At 33.6% G+C, this 20,875-nt stretch overlaps 2 protein-coding genes across 9 annotated transcripts in view; one reads left to right on the top strand and one right to left on the bottom strand.

Moving 5' to 3' along the window:
- Positions 1–14,535, top strand: part of TPS1 (trehalose-6-phosphate synthase) — a 29,520-nt gene extending 14,985 nt beyond the window's left edge. For 6 of the 7 annotated variants that reach the window (XM_020370929.3, XM_020370936.3, XM_020370933.3 and 3 more), the window contains 12 exons: positions 100–250; positions 5,044–5,132; positions 7,523–7,571; positions 9,409–9,509; positions 9,990–10,177; positions 10,980–11,097; positions 12,153–12,320; positions 12,393–12,515; positions 12,597–12,684; positions 12,766–12,896; positions 12,994–13,092; positions 13,953–14,535. In XM_020370929.3, coding sequence (XP_020226518.1) covers positions 100–250; positions 5,044–5,132; positions 7,523–7,571; positions 9,409–9,509; positions 9,990–10,177; positions 10,980–11,097; positions 12,153–12,320; positions 12,393–12,515; positions 12,597–12,684; positions 12,766–12,896; positions 12,994–13,092; positions 13,953–14,333 — 1,686 coding nt within the window. In that variant the 3' untranslated portion in view covers positions 14,334–14,535. The remainder of the gene's footprint in view (positions 1–99; positions 251–5,043; positions 5,133–7,522; positions 7,572–9,408; positions 9,510–9,989; positions 10,178–10,979; positions 11,098–12,152; positions 12,321–12,392; positions 12,516–12,596; positions 12,685–12,765; positions 12,897–12,993; positions 13,093–13,952) is intronic. The other variant, XM_020370935.3, reaches the window with a different exon arrangement.
- Positions 14,536–16,152: 1,617 nt separating this feature from the next.
- RHM1 (rhamnose biosynthesis 1) lies at positions 16,153–20,010 on the bottom strand. Of its 2 annotated transcripts, none has more exons than XM_020370718.3 (3): positions 19,849–20,010; positions 17,088–18,661; positions 16,153–16,992 (listed from the first exon to the last, which is right to left on the bottom strand). In XM_020370718.3, the coding sequence occupies exons 2-3, from the start codon at positions 18,648–18,650 to the stop codon at positions 16,546–16,548; spliced, it is 2,010 nt and encodes a 669-aa protein (XP_020226307.2). In that variant the 5' UTR covers positions 18,651–18,661; positions 19,849–20,010; the 3' UTR covers positions 16,153–16,545. The 2 variants fall into 2 exon arrangements, with proteins under 2 accessions (XP_020226307.2, XP_082921306.1); XM_083065180.1 differs by having other exon boundaries at positions 17,088–18,658; positions 19,849–19,999.
- Between the last annotated feature and the right edge of the window lie 865 nt (positions 20,011–20,875).

Here is a 20,875-nt window from a genome sequence, read left to right as displayed (position 1 = left end):
TCATGACATTCTCTTATGGCCCCTAGAGCCGCCAAGTGCTACTTTAATTTGTTTCTATACTATTTGATTATTCCTTAACCTTTTTCCCGTGCTTGACAGGTAATGTTAGGTGTGGATCGCCTTGATATGATTAAGGGAATCCCTCAAAAAATTCTAGCATTTGAAAAGTTTTTGGAAGAGAATGTTGGTTGGCATGAAAAAGTTGTTCTGCTTCAAATTGCCGTGCCAACAAGAACAGATGTTCCTGAGTGTATGCTACTATTATTATTTCATTTTCCTCTTGTTACATCTTTAGATAGCAAGTAAAATAAGGTCTATATATGTGTGTGTGTGTGGAGGGGGGGTTAGGATCCGTTGATACTATGGTATCATATTAGTGAAATGACAACTTCAATAATTTTTTATAGAAGGCAAATTCGATGGATCTAACTATTACATTTGATGATTTTACTGTTAAACAAGAGAGCATAGGATGAATTTTGTGTGTTAGGAGCACAATGGAACTATTGAATTTATAATAAAGAGTACATAATTACAGGATATTCAATTACCTATTTTTGGCTAATTACATAAATATAGAATCAATCTAATTAATCCTATTATACACAGTTACTATATTTACATGATTCTAACACTCCCTCTCAAGTTGGGGCATATAGGTCATATGCACCAAGCTTGTTACATATGTATTTAATCCGAGGATCCCTTAGTGCCTTAGTGAATACATCTACTAGTTGATCATTAGAACGGACAAAACTAGTAGATATTTCTCCTGCCATGACTTTCTCTCTAACAAAGTTGCAATCAACTTCAATATGCTTTGTCCTCTCATGGAATACTGGATTTGAGACTATATGCACGACAACTTGATTATCACATATAAGTGACATTTGTGTGACCTCTCCAAACTTTAGATCTAAAGCAATTGTTTGAGCCATATAAGCGCCTGACTAGCTATAGCCATAGCTCGATATTCTGCCTTTGCACTAGATTTGACAACATTTTGTTTCTTTCTTTTCAAAGAGACAAGGTTACCTCCAACAAACATATAGTACCTTGAAGTAGACCTCCTATCAATAGGGGAGCCTACCCAATTTGTATTAGAATACCCAACAACTTGACTATGTCCTTTGTCCTTATACAAAAAACCTTTATGGAAGCTCCTTTGATATATCGAACAATGCGAGTCATTTAGTCCCTATGTTCTTTACATGGAGAGTTGAGGAATTGATGTACTACACTCACTGAAATGAGATATCTGAACTGGTAAAAGTGAGGTAGTTCAACTTTCCAACTAATCGTCTGTACCTCTCAAGGTTTGGCAGAGGCTCCCCCTGATTTGGTAGGAGCTTGACATTAGGATCTATTGGAGTGTCGATTGTCTTGGAATTTAACATTCATGTTTCTTCCAAAATATCCATTCCATACTTCCTTTGGGATATGATGATCCCATTGTTGGACTAAACTACCTCTATTCTCAAGAAATATTTGAGTTTGCAAGATCCTTTGTTTGAAAATGCTTGAAGAGACGCTGTTTTACTTGTGTGATGCCAAAGTGATCACTACCTGTGATGACAATATCATCTACATAGACAACCAGGTAGATGCAACCAACAACAAAGTGACGATAAAAGACAAAATGGTTAGCCTCGCTCTGTGTTATGCCAAATTGTTAAATCATAGTGTTAAATCTACTAAACCATGCCCTAGGTGACTGCTTGAGACCATATAAAGATTTTCACAATTAGTACACAAGACCAGAAGACTCCCCTTGAGTAATAAAGCAAGGAGGTTGCTCCATATAGACTTCCTTAAGAAGGTCACCATGTAAAAAAACATTCTTGATGTCCAATTGATAGAGAAACCAATGACTAATAGCAGCAATGGACAAAAATAGTCACATAGAGGGCATTTTTGGCAATTGGAGAAAAAGTGCCTTCATAATTCAACCTGAAGATCTGAGTATAGCCTTTTGCAAGGAGACGAGCCTTGAGCTTGTCAACCTTATCATTTGGGCCAACCTTCACCATATAGACCCATCAACAACTAACAACAAATTTCCTAGGTGGTAAAGGAACGAGGTCCCAAGTTCTACTACTCCGTAATATACACATCTCATCTATCATAGCTTGTTTCCATCTTGGATGGGCAAAGGCATCACTTGCATTCTTAGGAATAGAAACAAAGGACAAGGAGGAAAGACAAGAATAATAAGAAGGAGAAAGACAGTCATAACTCAAAGAAATGTAATGGGGAGAGGGATTACGAGTAGAACATATACTTTTCGAAGTGCAATGGGAATATTAGACTCAGGAGGAGGGACTAGAGGATGAGGCAAAGGAGGGGTCTCCTAAGGTAAGTCTGCAACGTTGTTGGCGCTTTGTGGTGGCAATACAAGATGAGTACAACATTGATAGACCTGCAAGGGTGGAGGAGATGGGTCTAGAGGGGATGGAGATTCCTTTGGAGGACAAAAAAAGACTGTTGGAGAGTCAGTCAAAGAAGGAGAAGTCTTAGATGTAGATGCTCCAAACGCAACAAATGGAACAAATTCAAAGAAGATAACATGATAGAGATGATATACTTGCAAAGAGTAGGAGAATAACACTTGTACCCTTCTTAAAACAATGGGTATCTAAGAAAAACACACTTGTGAGACCAAGGAGAGAGTTTGTCAATGCCAAGACCAAGGGCATGAGCAAAACATGTAGAACCAAAGACCCTAGGAGGTAAAAGATGAAGAGGATAATAAGGATATAGATCTTGATGGCGAATTTTACCTTTTAGAATGGAAGAAGGCATGCAATTGATGATGTAACACACAACAAGCACAACATCACCCGATAATTGATGAGGGACATGGGAGTGGAGAAGAAGAATCCAAGTCATTTCAAGAAAATGTCTATTCATTAACCCTATTATGTTAGGGGGTATAAGGATAAGAAGTTTGATGTAAAACACCATGAGATGCCATAAAGGTATGAAACTAATTAGATAAATTGGTAGTGGCGACAACACTGCACTGTGACATGAGCAAAGGAGGGAAATTTGAAAACTAGACTAAAAACATAGTTTTCGAAGAAAATTTTAGGTATTGATGGGTTCATCGCGATATCATAGAATCAACTTGTTGTTAGGCTCTAGATACCATGTTGAACAAGAGAGCATAGGATGAATTTCACGTGTTTAGAGCTTTGTGGAGCTATTGAATTTATAATAAAGAGTACATAATTACAGAATATTCAGTTACCTATTTTTGGCTAATTACATAAATATAGAATCAATCTAATTAATCCTATTATACACACATACTATATTTACACGATCCTAACAATTACTAATTATATCAAGTATACAAAATTGGATATAATTCTAAAATTATTTGGTAATTCATCTTACCACTTTATTTCAACATATAAAATGATATTGAAAATACATGTAAATATCCATTATTAGATAACATATTTAGAAAAGTCCAAATCTTGAAATATGATATGCATGATCATGAGTTAATATTATTAAATATAGCAGTTGGATCAGTTAAATTTGCATTCTATAAAAAATTATTGAAGGTGTCATTTCACTAATTTGACATCATAGTTTCAATGGATCCTGACCCAATATAGATACTCCTATTGTTTCAAGAATTAGAAGATCAATTTTCTGTTTATATGAAATGAAAATCTAATGTTTTCTGTTCCTTTGTAGTTTTTGATATTTATTGTTAAAAATGAAAGTCTTTTTACACAAATGGAAAAAAGAAATGAATCATTTTTGAGTTTTCTTGCATTGTACAATAGTATATAAGCTTACATATTGCATTTTCAAATTCATGTATAAAGATTTTCATAAATGAAAAATGTGTTGCACTGAAAATTGGGTACATTATCAATATAATGTGCTCACAACAATTTAATCATGCTATTTCATTTACTCTGCATTTTATGTATTTTGTGTTTTTGTTGGGTGATTGGCCAAATTCTGTTAGCCAGTTATGTTTTAAGATGTGATGGTTATATTGTTATATATAAGGTATGACAGACCTGTAGGAGGTAGTTAGGGTATCACTTTGTTGTTACAGGAGTTTTGAAGGAGGAAATTTTTTTGTTAGGGGGAAACCTGCGTAGTTGATATATTGTTCTTCCAATCTGGTCTATAACCTAGACAATTCTAGTAAATGTATAACAACTTATGAGTTTTCAATTATTGAGTCCAACATTTGGGGTCTTGAGTTGTACAGTTTTCTCCCCTTTTTGATAGTATGTGTTAAATACTAGCTCTCTTAAAATCTTATGCTGTTAGGTGATGCCGTGGTGGCGAGGATCAAACTTTTGACCACTTGGTCATAAAGGCCATAGTACCATGTTAAAGAAAGAGTCTCCCAAAAGCTTAAGCTAGTAGGAAGAGATTCAGCAGTCCTTTTATATTCGTGACAGTTTGGGATGTTTTTTTGTGGGGAAAGGGCCAAAACCCAACTTATTGAAAAAAGGGTTGAGTTGGGTTGAATCCATTTTTTCAAAATTTATGATAAAATATAACTAAAAAAGAGAAAAATGTTATAAAACTAGTAATGAATCAAATGTTTAATGGGATAATAAGTTCATCAATAACAATAAAATAAGTCTATTAACAACATTAAAATTAGTCTAAATTACAACCACCAATAAGTCTATCAATAAAAATAAAATCATAAATAAATCTTAATACACAAAAGAACCACAAATAAAATATCAAGAGTCAGTATCAATAGATAGAAGTCAAGGAAAAAATTGGACTAATCCAATTTGTCAACCCAATCCACCATTTAACCTGTTGGGTTGTGCGGTTGGTGGGTTGAAAAGTGAACCCAAGTCAACTTTGACAACATATGGGCCATGTGGGTCAACCCAACTTTGACACTCCTATGTGTTATTATGCTTAACTGGTGTTGTGACCAACTTTACAAAAATCTTAAGCAGTTTAGGGGGAAGCCCAATAATAATTTTATATATTCAACAGCCATAATTTGCCCATAACCTTTTTTTATTTCTTTCATATTTACAGATCAAAAGCTTACAAGCCAGGTCCATGAAATTGTTGGTCGCATCAATGGCCGGTTTGGAACACTGACTGCTGTTCCCATACATCACCTGGTGCGTTCTTAAAACAGTGATCATCTGATGATCCATTATTGCAATGGGAATATACAATACAAGATTTATCTTTTCTTTTAATATTACTTATATCTTGTTAGATTATCTATTTCAGCAGTAATAGTTGAATATAAAAAAAAAATGTTTGAGACAACGTATGAACTGTGGGACCTTTTTCTGTGCTGGACTCCATACTGGGTTCATTTGACGTGCCCTGCTCATAAGAACTGTAGCAAACAAACCTTGGTTGAATTCACGTTAATTGCTCAATTGAAAATGAGTAAAAATTAATATCAGGCTGGTCTGAACTCTGAAGATATTAAGTTGTGTAAAATCAACTTGTTAATTGGTGCAACTATAAATTAACTGTCAGATTGCTTTGAATTGAAAGGGTGTTGATTTTCATACTTCCAATGAGTGAAAAGTGAAAATGTCAAAATTGTGCTCTGTGCCGCTTATTTATGTAACATCAGCTAAATGCATTATTCAAAATTTCAATTGTATCTATATTCTCTGTATTGGGTATGTATCTGTAGTTTTGTACCAAACATCCCACGTAGGTGCTCTTTTTAATATTTTTTGGTCGATCATGGTGACCATGCAAACATGTTTGAACTCCTTTAAAGCATTTAAAGTTTTTGCATTTCTGTTCTTAGTACAATGAAAGCATATTAATGTAATTTTACACTAATTTTTGTGTATGTAAATATGTTTTTAGTAGTTTATATCCTAAATTCTTCAGAAATAGCAGCTATGTATCTTATTATCTTGTATACTATACTTGCAACCATGCCTTTGCAAATTAGAAGAATGGTATCTTTTCAGATTTGGATATGGTGTATATGTACTTTCAACTAATGTGGTGTCTAATTTTTAATTTTAAAACATGAGAACTTTATCCAAATGGATTAATAATCAGCTATTGATAATAACACTGATTGCAAAGTTTTTCTCTTTATTGAATAAAATTTGACTTCAATCAAATTAAAATTTTCTTCCTTGTTTATATTGAATTTGATACAGTTGATGTATGAAAAGCTAACATGGACCAAGGAAAGATTTTAATTCATAATAAATGTTATAAACAAGTTGTGCACTTGCTCTTAAAAGTGCCAAATTTAAAGCTTAGGTTTGACTTGTTTAGAAATATGAAGTTTGAGTTTCACTTGTTAAGTTTGTTTTTGGTTTGATTTTTTCTTTTCCTTTATTAGACAATGAACATTTACTTAAATATATTTTATTTTTCTTAGTTCAATATTTAGTGTACATTTTAATGCTAGAATAGAAGATAAGTAGTTGATACTGGATTTGATAGTAATAAATAAAATTACAATTCTCTAGATAGAAATACAATTTACCAATCCGCAATACCAACACGATATATAACTAATTTAAAATTATTTTTTCTTGTTGAATATAGATAAATAAATAGATAGATAGATAGATAGATAGATAGATAGATGGATATATATATATATATATATATATAGAGAGAGAGAGAGAGAGAGAGAGAGAGAGAGAACTTTTAATGTGCATCTTGAACTTGACTTAGTGATATAACCCAACTTAAATTTGAAATTTTACTTCAAACAAACAAGTTTGATTTAGCTTTTAACAAGTCAAATAGTGAAAGAATAACTCAATTCATTTACTTCCGAATTCAGAACTATGTACTTTTAATATTGGACAAGTCTTGACATCAAATATAAAAAAAAATATTATGTTTTTTAGCCTAAATTATACTTTTAGTCCTTTATTTACTTTTTATATTCATTTTGGTCATTCATTTTTTAAAATGTTCATTTTGTTCCTTTATCTCCTAAATTTAAGTCAATTTAGTCCATTTGAATCCTTTTTTGACTAATTCAAAACTTAAAACTTATCTCATAAAATTCATTTATATGAAAACTTTCAAATGCAATTGAAGTTCAAACCAAAATTATTATAAACATGGTGAAAATTGAAATTTTCAAATAATCTAATTTCATATTATTTTTTAACTGTTCATATATATTTTTCATATAATTTTTACTATGTTTATGACCATTTTAAATTTAAACATGAATTACATTTCATAGTTTTCATATGGGTGAACCTGATGTTACAAGTTTCATCTCTTAAATCAATCAAAAACCAATTCAAAATCATGTCACAAAATTGAAAATGATCATTATTTTAAAATGATTAAATTGATTCAAATATAAAAGATAAAAGATTAAAATAAACATTTTAACATATAAAAGATCAAAATGAATCTAAAAATTAAGAGAAAAGACCAAAAAATATAATTTAATATATTTTTATGCTTATTTTGATGATCAATCTGCATCCTTTATTAATTATTAATCACGTTACAATGCTAAAATTTAATGAATTTGCTATGCCTGCAGGATCGCTCTCTTGATTTTTATGAACTATGTGGTTTGTATGCTGTTACAGGTACACTTTTTGTGCATTTAGATTTCTTTTATTCTTTAACAAAGTCCAGTGTGTAACTTTTAATGTCAATTTTTCATTAATCAATAGTCAGCGAATGCCAAGATAGCTTTACACGTGTGAATCAGCATGTGCTTTGCATGATTTGTAAATGCTTACTTATTCATCTAAGTATCAATGAGATGGTCTTTGTACCCTTGACCAATAATGCATAACGTGATGTTAGAAGTCCGACTAGAGTATTTCACATATCTTCTCATTGATATGATATTGTTCGGTTTTGGCTTAAACCCTCATAATTTTGTCTTTGTTCATCATGCAAAGGCCTCAAATTAATGGAGTATGTGTGTACTTTATAAATACATGATTATCATCATATTCCAATGATGTAGACTTGGTTTGTATTCCAACATCATGGACTAGTCGTTTGTGACACTGTTGACGGTGTCATGTAGATTGTGAATGGTGTACCAAATGGGGTGATTGAGTGCCAAAAAGGTTGCCAGAGTTGCGGCGGTGGATGGTGGCACTGAAAACAGGGTGGGCACAATATAAATTGTCTCATGGGACAGTGGGTCCATCGAGCAGGCACAGATCTTGGGATGCCTCTATGAAGATCTAGATGTCATGTTGAAAGAAAGAAAATATAGACATGATAGGCTTAACATGTGTGTTGGAATACAACATGGAGATTATTTAGGCACAATACATTAAATACACATGATTAAAGGATACTGTTTTCCTCTAGAATTGATATTATTTGCCTGTAAACCACTCCAATAAATGTATGATAATTAATTTTGATTCTTGACATAGAACCTGTTCTTAACATCATAGCAGGCAGCAATGCCTTTCTTCATGGAGCAAGTCTCACTAAGATTTTTCACGTACCGAGGGATAGAACATACAATTCAGCTTATTCCATGCGTCATAGAGTTCCACAACCATGTCTTGATATGAGAATCCTCATTATCGTAAGCTTCAAACCTCATGTCATCTTGAGGTGGACCACCCCTTTCAATAGGCTTAGCTTCATACGCCCTTTTAGAATAGTATTGTGCCCATTGTAGATAGTTGTAATTATCAAGTCAATATCCTCGACCATCATTACGTAGTAAGTTTTCACAGAAAATGCAGCCAAGAAAAAAAATTAGAAAGAGATTTGATGTAGATTTGGAGCACATAACACAAAAATTGGTGAAATGAATCCCTAGAATGGACAGGGGGACTCTGATGAGCCTGTCTATGTTTGCACTGTCAAGTAGGAAGGGAGGCGCCCGTGGGGCAGAGATCAACCCCAAAACCCCTAGGCCTGACCGCAAGAGGAAAGGTACTCCTATTGGCCTGACTAGCAGTCCTGAAGGGGGTGACAATGAGTAGTGGCTTGCTGGAATAGAGCAGCAGAAACAGAGCTCCCATGATGAAGAGCTATACCAAGTTGAAAGAGAGAGAATTTGTATGTTGATTGTGTTTTAGTACATTCTCTAATCACCCGGAAATAAGAAAATAAGGAAATAAATATCAAGATACAATTGACATATTTTTGGAACCCATTAAATATCTATATGATATTTATAACAAATACAAACTTTTTTAACATTTTGGGAATTAAAGTTAGGTTTAAAAAATTATATTTTGGGACAGTATATTTGGGAATAGATCAAAGTATGCCAAATATGTCTAGAGTACTGCCATAAGTTTATAAAACCCTAATTTATTACATGTTTCCCTGAAGTCTCAATTGTCCTTGAAGGAATAAGTTTGTTTATTGAAGATATTCAATTATTTTATTGCAATTTTTCTGCTAATAGTGTGTACATACTTCCTGTTTCTTACCCAGATGTAGCACTTGTCACTTCTTTGAGGGATGGAATGAATCTAGTAAGTTACGAATTTGTGGCCTGCCAAGATAAAAAGAAAGGGGTTCTCATTCTTAGCGAAGTAATTACTGAAACTTTATAGTGTATTTGTCTTTTCTTTAATCTCTCATTTGATGCCATGTTAATGTTGAATAGTTGATGAAGAATAGATTCAAATGTTAGTGGATGAAACTTTCCCCCTAAAATCCTGTCTTTAGGTTATTGCACTTGCAATAAATTGAGTAATCAACCAAAACATCAAGAATTCATTGCCTGAAACAACTTGCCCTCGTTGTAAAAATATTAGTATTCTCTGTACTTATACTTTTACTATTTGAAGTAGTTTGGACAAATTAGATACAAAGTTTCATCTCTTCATTCCTGTCAAGCTTTTAGGTCTCTATTTATAGAAGGCTCTCAATGCTTCTCATCTATGGTTTTTTAAACTAAGCTTTTGCATATTTATTCCTTTTAACTAGATATCTATACTCAACGGGATGATTTACAATTGCATTAAATAAACAAGTATTCTCTCGATCTAACATTAGTATTCTTCTTGTAGTTTGCTGGTGCTGCACAGTCACTTGGTGCTGGAGCAATTCTGGTCAACCCTTGGAACATCACAGACGTAGCTGATGCAATTAAAAAGGCTCTGAATATGTCATCGGCAGAACGAGAGAAGAGGCATAAACATAACTTTCATCATGTAAAATCCCACACTGCTCAGGAATGGGCAGAAACTTTTGTAAGGTAGACATATACATAGTATTTTTTCCTGATATCCAGTCTTATTCATTAGAACCTTGTCATTTATAATGAGGGTGATCTATCCTTTTACAGCTTATTGATATATGTTTTTCGAATTTAATCTGCACTTCTGTCCTCGTGGTTTTTTCTTAAACAATACTGGAAATTATTTTCTTGATTTGCCTAATTAATTATACTCATTAACTTGATTTTTCGAGGATGCCAAGCGCATACTTCCTTTGGAAAATCACGAGTCTATCTTTAGATTGTTCAACTTCAATACCTTAGAAATATTGACTCTCTGGGACAGCAAGTATATTGTCGTGTGTGATTTCAGCGTTCAATTTTAATACTTTTATCAATTGATTTGCTATCACAAAACTGTCATAACTGCCCCTAACTCTCATTTCCTATCAATTTATTGGTCATGCTGTAATTTTATGAATAGTAGAAAGATGTGTGTTAGGTATCCCCTTTCTGTTAGTTAGTTATGGGAGATAGTTAGTTTAGGCATATTGCCTATAAATAAGAAGGTGCTGAGAGGGAAAGGGAGCTTGTCATATTTTTGTAAGAGGATTGTGGCCTTTGGGCTTTGGGAGGTGCAGACCCTCGAAGTTCTGCAAGACAACCATTTTCTTTCTGCAATTCTTTAGTCCTTTTTGTTATTCTTTATACGTTCTTTACAATGTGCAGATACCTGATTCTGATCATGAACCAAAACATGTTATTAAGAAACAATCTCCTGCTTGTATTTGTAAGATAGATCCAGGATACCTTGGTGATCTTTATCTTTTAATATTTGCAGTGAACTAAATGATACTGTTGTTGAGGCACAGCTAAGGACAAAACAAGTTCCACCAGGGCTCCCAACCAAGACTGCAGTTGAACGTTATTTGCAGTCAAAAAACCGGTTGCTTATTTTGGTATGCTGTCTTCCCATTAAGCTTATGTCTTATTTGAATACTGATCTTAAGTAACCCTTTTAAACCTTTATGTTTTCTCCGAGTATTTTACTATCTTAGTAAATGTCTGAATGCTACCTACTAGCTACTTTAGAAAGAGAAGAACACTACCAACATGGTGTAAGTGTAACATAGTAGACAGATAATTATGCTCCTTAAACATGTGGTCAGGGGTTCGATACTCAAGTCTGTATGTATGGAAGAACATTAGTTAGGAGAGGCTAGTCCCTTAAATGGATCTTCATGCCTCGAGGGTTCTCAGCTGGAGGATACCCTATGCAACAAAAAAAGGGAAGAGAAAAGCACTAGGTTGTTTTATAAATGGTATCAGATCCGGTGAAACACTTACTAGTTCTTATTGTGATGAAAACTAGGAAGGTTGTAATGGAAGCTAGACCTGAAGTGTATTACTGGAATGAGTCATCTGTTGAAATTGAAAAGGGGGAAAAGTTGTAAATTAAGCCATTTTCTCGTAACTGCATGTTCTTCCTCCATCTTTTGAACCAAATCAAACTCAGTGTGGAACAAAATGACTAAATATTATAAAAACTCAAACGTCAAATGTGGATAAACGTAGCTTGAAGATGACAAAGTTATGAGATATTTATTCGCCAAAAAATATAAAAGATTATCAGACATGGAACAGTTTTATTGCTTCAGGGAAGTTCTAATGGGGAAATTTGCAAGAAATAGATAGAATTTTTTTATAAACTGCCCAATTCTTATTGTCTGAAAATTCATAATAGACTTGGAATAACGTGGTTGTTTATAGAAGACAAACAAGATGCCTGATTAGGGAAGATAATGGTAGTATCTCAATACTAGAAATTGTGAACAAGTATGGCATTCTTAGATGTAAAAGTAGTCAGGGAATCAAGAGACATCAAGAGATGAATGTCATGTTTCAATATATTTTGTTGTTTTTAATGTTTCACTATATTAAATCATGAGCTCTAGCATTTTCCATAATTTTTGACATTTTCCCTTCACATTGGTGATGGTGATACACACTGCAGGGTTTCAATGGAACTCTAACTGAACCAGTTGAAAGAAAAGGTGATCAATATGATGAAACGGAACTCACAGTGCATCCAGAACTGAAACAACCCTTGGCAGAACTTTGCAGTGACCCAAAGACTACAGTTGTTGTGCTTAGTGGAAGCTGTAGGACAGTTCTAGATGAAGTAATAATTCTTGGTACATTACTTTCTTCTTTATGAACTAGTTGATCCAATTTTAACTTATTGCTGTTACAGAACTTCAAAGAATATGACATCTGGCTGGCAGCAGAGAATGGGATGTTTTTAAACCCTTCAAAGGGAGAATGGATGACAACAATGCCAGAGCAATTGAATATGGAATGGGTTGAAAGCGTGAAGGTGCTTATTTGAAGTTTCAATTGTTTTGGTTGCCTTTCCCCTTCACGATATCGAGTTACATTGATGATCATATGCTTGCAGCATGTTTTTGAGTACTTTACAGAAAGAACACCTCGATCACATTTCGAGGAAAGGGATGCTTCACTTGTATGGAGTTACAGACATGCAGGTGCTTGAGTTGTGTGTAGAGAGACTTTTTTGTGTTTTGGTTACTGTTTCTCCTGTTATTGATACTCTCACCATGATATAGATGTTGAGTTTGGAAGACTCCAAGCAAGGGACATGCTGCAGCATCTCTGGACAGGTCCAATTTCTAATGCATCAGTTGAAGTTGTTCAAGGGAGCCGATCTGTGGAGGTGCGAGCTGCTAATGTTACAAAGGTAATGTCGTGTTAGTAATTAATTTTTCTGAGTTCTGTTTTCGCATAAAAATTTTGATGGTGATTTAAATATATACATCTATCTTATATTCAATCAGGGCGCAGCTATTGACCGCATTCTAGGTGAGATTGTCCACAGTAAATCCATGACAACACCAATTGATTACGTTCTATGTATAGGACATTTTCTGACTAAGGTAACTAATGAGAACTTGTGTTTGTTTTTCATGTCCTTTTGAGCATGCTTTCACATGTGGCAATTTTTAATTGTAATTTGTTTCCTTACCATGCAAGTGTCTAGTATAAGCTTTAACCTTGACCTCAATGCCTTTTACTGCACAAACTTAAGTGATAAAATGGAAAAAGTGGAAGCTCAAAATTTAGTGAACATTCTAGATTTAAATTCAAACATGCTTTCCTGAGGTACAAAAACAAAGATTTCATTAGTTACCACTGGGCTTGCAAGTTACCATTGCTACTGTCCTGTTTCACTGCATATCCATTAAATCTACGTATTATGTTGAGAACTCTTGATCCATTGAAGGGTTTTTGATTTTTCCTTACTTTTGAACTACTCCACTATCATTTGTTTTATGTGCTGCCTACCTCAACCTCTGTTAAATCTTTTACACTTGCCGCCAATATGTTGGTTAAGCTTCCTTTGAGATTGTAGCATGTGATGAAATAACATTATCCCAGACATGTAAAGCAAAGTGGTTGTTAAATCAAAATCATACTTTTGTTTCTATTGGTGAATGCAAGTGGACGTGTTTGATGTCTTCCGCTCTTGGCTCATTCTTCCACGTCTGAAGGCTAGTTACTTCTATTAAAAGGCCGATGCTAATATATGTTTTTCATGTTTCAAAATTAGCTCATCTGCTCATGAACATTTGAAAGTTATTTTGCGGAATGATTTTAAACCTGTTTGGATATAAGTTTAGAAGAGATTCTCTATTGAAAATAAGGAGTTTTTTTCAATAGAAAAACTCTCAAAAACATTAAGTTGTATCCAAACAGCCTCATTGCACGCAATCGAATTTAACACGATCGGTTGCAGCAGGATGAAGATATATACGCGTTTTTTGAGCCAGAGTTACCTTCTAATGGATTCGGTCTTCCACGAAGTAAGGTAACAGAAGGAGTTAAGTTCCCTGTTGACAGGATATCATCAGTGAAGATCCCAGCTAGTAAAAATGGAGCAAAATCATCATCCCAAAATAAGGGACAACGAGCAGTGGAGAAGAAAATAAATAACCATATGTGCCGTGCACCACGTAGGCCAGTCCCTGAAAAGATCTCTTGGAATGTTCTTGACCTGAAGAAGGAGAATTACTTCTCATGTGCTGTTGGAAGAACACAGACAAATGCTCGGTATACACTTGGATCCTCAGAGGAGGTTGTTGCATTTCTGAAGGATCTAGCGAATGCCAAGGGTTAAGATTACATATTTTTGCATCTTAGGATACTTCCCACCTTCGCAATTCGGTATATACTACCAATCCTGCTTCCTTCAAATGCCCATATTGCAAGTTAGAGCAATTTTAGTCTCAGAATTTCTTGTACATGTTCATTTAGTTAAATTTGCTTTTGTTCTGCATTAGAGAATAGCCTTTTCTTGCAAGGTTTCATAATTATTTCAATGATGTGCACAAGATTTTAATTATTTATATATATATATATATATATGTTAATTTACGCCCACAGCCCAAGAGAATTAGGAACAACATGAATTTGGTTTTGGCAGGCCAAAGAGCCCCACATACACTTTTGCTTAGGTCAGCAATAGTATCTTAGCGCACCTACTATATATAGCTAATTTTGTATTACAAACGATTTATTAAAGAAATTTCAATAGCTTTATTATATTATTAATCACATTTGTGAGATAAAGTTAACTACACTTAGATACTTTAATAATTATATGACCTGTTAATCACATCCACATCAATTATATACAATTAATTTATTTTTAACTACACATTATTTCTAACGGTCAATAATCTTATGTGTTATTAATTACTTCTGAAATAAAGTCAATTACAAGTAAATATTTTAATAACTTGAGGATTTTTTTACTGCATAACTCCCAAGATATTATTAACCATGTTTTAATAATTATATATGATTAAGTTCGTTTATTCTTAATTACTTGTTAGATAACAATAAGAGTTAATCACCTATACACTTTTAGTGTAAAGTTTTTTTATACTGACAACTAATTATATCTTCTAATTGTGCCATGTCATTGTAAATACATTTATTTTTAACAATGACATGACACAATTAAAAGATATAATTAGTTGTCAGTGTAAAAAAACTTTACACTGACAGTGTATAGGTTATTAACTCTAACAATAATCATATTTATATGTGCAGTTAAACACTAGTGGCAAACTATAACATCATATTATTAACTTATTTGTGAAATAAATTTAACTGCTATTAAATATTCTAATTACTTTATAACATTGTTAGTCATATATTTATAAATTATATACAATTATATTTGAAAGGATTAGCAGAAAAAGTTGTCATATTCTATTGGCTTAATTAGTTAGACTAATCAAATCGAATAACGTAAAAATTAAATACTTATATATAATAGTATATATTAAGATTTTTAAAAAAAAAAACATGAAACCATATCAAAATATGCATAATAAAATATATCATTCATTTTTTATTTATATCCTCAATAAAATAATAAATGCATTGAATTTGATCTTTATAAAAAAAATCATCTATCTTATCAATGCTATCTAATTCATTTTGATATGTATTATTAGTATAAAAAAAATTACATTAATATTTAATAATATACTATCACATCGTTTGATAAATTTAATATACAATATGATTGTTAAGATAATTAAATTTGTTAAATGAAAATAACGTATCGCCAGATTTTCACATCTCACGTAACTAGGCACAAAAAAGTCTTTAAACATGATGATCCTACTTGCCCATGTCCTTGTCTATGTCTCTCTTCACAAGACCTTGCGTATATACCTTTGGTTCATTCCAAACTAAATAATTTATGTATTGTCATATTTTGTATTTTCAACGTCTTCAAGTGCTATACAACACTAGCTCTTAACTTTAAGAGAAGGAAATTAAATGAATATTTGAGCAGTGCTAAGGAGGTTTAGCTCACTTAGTTGAGGAAGTACGTTTGTATTGTAAATCTCTTTGGTACCGAATTCGATTCTCAGACAAATAAAAATATACAATGCAAATACGATAAAAGCATAACTGCATGTCCCACAAAAAAGGATATATATGAGAAATAAAAGAATACATGTCTTCCAGGATGCAAAAGATGCTAGTAAGTTTTTTGGTAACAAAACCCTATCTAAGGTTTGCTCATAACAGAGGACACTATAAACTAGAATAATGAGGCAGAAATGTTAACTTAGAACCACATCTGGTCCAAATCATAATACTTGTCACCCTCTAAACACAGTACATGCTGGAACTATATGTTGAAACTGGAATTACTTATAGCTAAAAGAGCAAGAACTACATGGCTAGCTGTTTTTGTGGTGTGGTTCTTATCAAACCAAATGAAATAACAATGAATTAATGAGTGATCTATGTAGCCCGCCACAAAAATGCATAGTCTGTGATGTCTAAAACATGAAACTACTTAACTATGCAGATTTCTTGTTGGGCTCAAAGACATACTTGATCAGTGATTCCTTGATGGAAAGAATCTCTGGGAACTCTTTCTTCAACTTGGATGCATCCATCTCGTTGTTGCTACGTGGAGCAACGATCACCTTGGCTTGCTCTTCAAGTGTGAAGTTAACCCACTTGAAGTTTGGATCAATGTAATCCCTGTACATCTCTAGAATCTCATTGTGGCTCACAGCACCAGGGTTTGTGAAGTTATAGATGCCCCTCAGGTTTCGCTTTGCCATCTCAATTGAAATTGGCAGAAGTTCATCCAAAATAGTCATGCTGTTTGGAATGTTGACTACTTTGTTGTAGCGAGAAATCTTGGTGATGAAGTTGCGTGGATTACTCAAGTCGGATGAAATCGGCATGCGAACCCTAAGGGTGCATACATTGTCATATTCTTTCAAGAGCTCTTCAACCTGGGAAAAATTCACATCCATGTTATCAGATGTGGTTATAGTCATAGTGAAAAGGAAATAAAGCAAAATAACATGTAACTTGAAAGTAAGCTTACCATAGCCTTAGTTTTGGAGTAGAAAGAACCAATGAAATTGGGTTTGTCTTCCTCCTTAAAACCAATGCCAGAACCCTCTGGATGAGCCTCATCATACTCAAATATGCACCCAGTAGCATAATTTATCATCAAGAGTCCATGCTCTCTGCTGACATCAGCCAATGTTAAAGTCCCAGCAACGTTGGCACGGATGGTTTCAGTTTTATGAGATTCACACCAATCAACATTGGGTCTGCCAGTCACTCCTGCTGCATTAAAAATGTGTGTTGGCTTCACATTCTGAATGTCAGCCACGAGTGATGAACGGTCCTCTAAGCGCCCTTTTCCATATTCATATGGAATCCCTTGCTTTTCACACAATTTCCCCAGCAAGCCCCCAATCCAACCTGTTCTGCCATAGATCAAGAACTTGAGATTATGTTTCTGTGAGGAGCCAACATTCTTGGATGATGGAACCACCATCCGAGTATTAGTCGAGACATATGTTGAAGGTTTTTCTTCATCAGATCCATCAAAATGTCTCTCCAATCCACCAGGCATCATCAGCATCCTTGGATGAGGAAGCAATGCACCACTGACATCACCCCACCAATCAGGATTGTTGATATACCAGTCCATGGTTTTCTTCAAGCCCTCTTCCCAAGTGGTCCTCTCAGACCAACCCAAGATCTTCAGCTTTTCATCATCAAGAAAGTATCTCTGGTCATTAAATGGCCTGTTCTCTACAAATTTTATACAAGTATCCGGGTCCTTCGAGAAAAGCCTGCATATATCTTTGGCAACATCGATAACTCTCCTTTCCTTCTTAGTACCAATGTTGTAAACATGTCCAACCTCTCCCTTGTGAAGGATAACCTCAAAAGCCTCTGCAACATCTTCACAATATAAATAACTCCTCACATTAGAACCATCCCCATGGATCGGAAGAGGCTTGCCTTGCATAGCAAGGAGAATGAACTTTGGAATTAACTTCTCCGGAAACTGATTAGGCCCATAAACATTGTTTCCGCGTGTCGTGATCACAGGCAACCCATATGATCTGCCATATGCCATGACAAGCATTTCTGCCCCAGCTTTTGTTGCAGAATATGGATTTGTGGGAAGTAACTGAGAAGCCTCATGGTTTCCAACAACAGCATCCTCATCTGTCTCTCCATAGACCTCATCAGTGCTCACATGGATGAACCTTTTGATCTGGCCAGTTACCTTGCAGGCTTCTAATAGGACATGAGTACCATATATGTTGTTCTTGGTGAACTCGAAGCTGTTGCCAAACGAGTTGTCAACATGAGTTTGAGCAGCAAAATGCATTATTGTGTCAATGGACTCAGTGATGAGAAGGTAGTTGACTAGGTCAGCACTGCCAATATCTCCCTTCACAAACTTGAAGTTGGGAGACGATTTTGAAGGAATGAGGTTCTTCAGATTTGAACAATAATCAAGTTTGTCAAGAACAACAATTTTGTACTGTGGATAGTTTCGGATAAGGCGGTTGGCAACATGAGATGCAATGAATCCAGCAGCCCCAGTAATGAGGATATTTTTTGGGGTATGCGTAGCCATGGCCCGCACTTCTACAAAAAAAATAAAAGGAAAATCACAATCACCAAGATATAAGAATCAACATATCCATTTTTCACCAAATAATCACATGAAGTAAAATAAAACATTGCATGTCACAACAATTGTTCATCCTATCATAAACAGAAGAATTAAATATGTTTTTAGTTTTCGAACATTTGCTGATTTTCATTTTTAGTCTCTAAACTAAATTTTTTTTACTAATTTTAGTTTCTGGATCACTTTTAGTCCTTAAACTTTTCCTCCCATAAACATTTTGGTCCTTGAGGTCAAATTTTTTTTTTCATGAAAAAAAATTTCAGGAACTAAAATCAAGTAAAATTTGTTCATAGACTAAAAACATATTTAATCCTAAACAGAAAAAACCATTTTCAAATTGAAGGTAAGCTAAGTTCTGGATAATAAGTCAATAAGACAGTGGTGTGAGGAAATCAAGCAACTATGACATAAGTTTGGGTAGCATTGCAGGAGGTGATAGTTTGAAACCTCCCTGCCTTGTGTGCACGGTTAAATAAACCATTAGGAAATTTTCCATCTGTAGGTAAATGATCCACAGAGTATAGCTAAAAAGCTCACACAACAAGTCCAATAGAAAGAAGAGAGAGAGTAAAGCAAAGCAAAAAAAAGGAATATAGGAACATATTTTCTTGATCCAGTTCGTTAATAAGAAAAAATACAATAAGTCAATAACCAATCCACTATTTATCATTCTTCGTTGTTTATATCAACACCCAGGAAAAAACAAACAAGGGAATATTTAAAGCTATAAAAACACACGCAAATAAAATAAAGTCAAATAAGACAAACAAAAACAACACAAATCACAGCTCAGATTCCGCACAAACACCACGAAATGCAAAGAATTTCTCACAGAACCAATTACCCTAGCTTCAGAATCACAAATCCAGCACAGATCTGATTGTTTCACAAGCTTCAGGTGAAACGATCACGTGGATCAAGACACAACTTAATCACCAAAACAAAAATATCCCCATAATCACCACTGACCACAGATCCAACGAAAAGGAGCAACACCCAGATCACAAGAACCCCCCATTAGCCCAAATTTCAAACCTTTTCTCGGCAAAATTAAGAAACACCAAATGGGGTAGCACCCAGATCATACAGAACTGGAGAGAAACAGAGGAAAACAGAGGAATGAGTGAAGAAAACAACTTACGAAATTGGTGGGAGATGAAGCGGAGAAAAGACGAAGACAAGCTAGAGAAGTCGTTCAGACAGGGAAGAAATGGAATCGAAAAATGATAGTTCCCAGATTTAGATTTGGACTCTACACACTTTGTATATATATTATACACACAGGCGGTTAAGTATGAAAATTTGATCAACTCTGTGTTTGAGACAGTTAAGGGGAGCCAGAGGATCGTGCAAAGTGACCAAAATACCCTCCAAATTTCGTTAATTTACGTGGGGCCCACTGCCCATTTGATATTTAATTGAATTGAATTTTCGTTTTGATCTGTCGTACTATTAAGTCCCCCTTTAGATTGCTGGTCGTTTAGTTATGATGGTGACACTTCTCTCTCTTAAAAGAAAAAAAAAAAAAAACAAGCTCATAATGTCATTGATTGATTACTTAAAAAAAAGTACTAATTAATTATTAATTTTTTAATCCATTAATTAATTGTTAATTGAATATAGCTCTCCATCAACTTTGATTTTAATTTTAAAGTATTAGCTAAGTAAGTACTTTGACTACTTGGTAGAAAGGGTCAAAAAAGCTTTAGATATTTTTACATTATATTCAATATTTACGTTTGCCTTAAAAAAAAATTAATATATATATATAAATAAAATGAGAGGTATTGATCTATCTATTATTAGCTATTATAATGTTAAGAATCTTTTATATGAATCTAATTGTTGAATTACAATTTCGTAATATCTTAAATATGTATATTAAATTTTGTTCAAATTAAATAATGAAATAATTAATATATTTTAATTATTTTGAAATATATATTATATTAATTTTAATTTATATTAATGAGATATTAAATAATTTTTAATTAATATAAAATTTTATATGTATTATTTAAGAGAAATAAATTTTCAATCTTACATAAAAATTTTAAAATGATTATTTAATTGAAAGTTATTAAACAGTGTAATAGTTACTAAAAGTTACATTAGTATAATTTAGTTTCTTTTTTCTATATATAAGTGTGTGTTTGAAAGTTCTTTTT

The sequence above is a fragment of the Cajanus cajan genome, chromosome 10, assembly GCF_000230855.2.
Source record: "Cajanus cajan strain Asha chromosome 10, NIPB_CcT2T_4, whole genome shotgun sequence".
In the NCBI taxonomy this organism is placed as follows: domain Eukaryota; kingdom Viridiplantae; phylum Streptophyta; class Magnoliopsida; order Fabales; family Fabaceae; genus Cajanus; species Cajanus cajan.
The sequence above is the reverse complement of the archived record's forward strand: the minus strand, read 5'-3'. Positions and strand labels throughout refer to the sequence as shown.

What these genes read in the sequence shown, in the direction of transcription:
- RHM1 (XM_020370718.3), bottom strand. Translation starts at nt 18,650, where the DNA reads ATGGCTACGCATACCCCAAAAAATATCCTCATTACTGGGGCTGCTGGA. An exon ending in ACTCCAAAACTAAGGCTATG is followed by an intron (nt 16,993 to 17,087) that starts GTAAGCTTACTT and finishes AATTTTTCCCAG; the next exon opens with GTTGAAGAGCTCTTGAAAGA.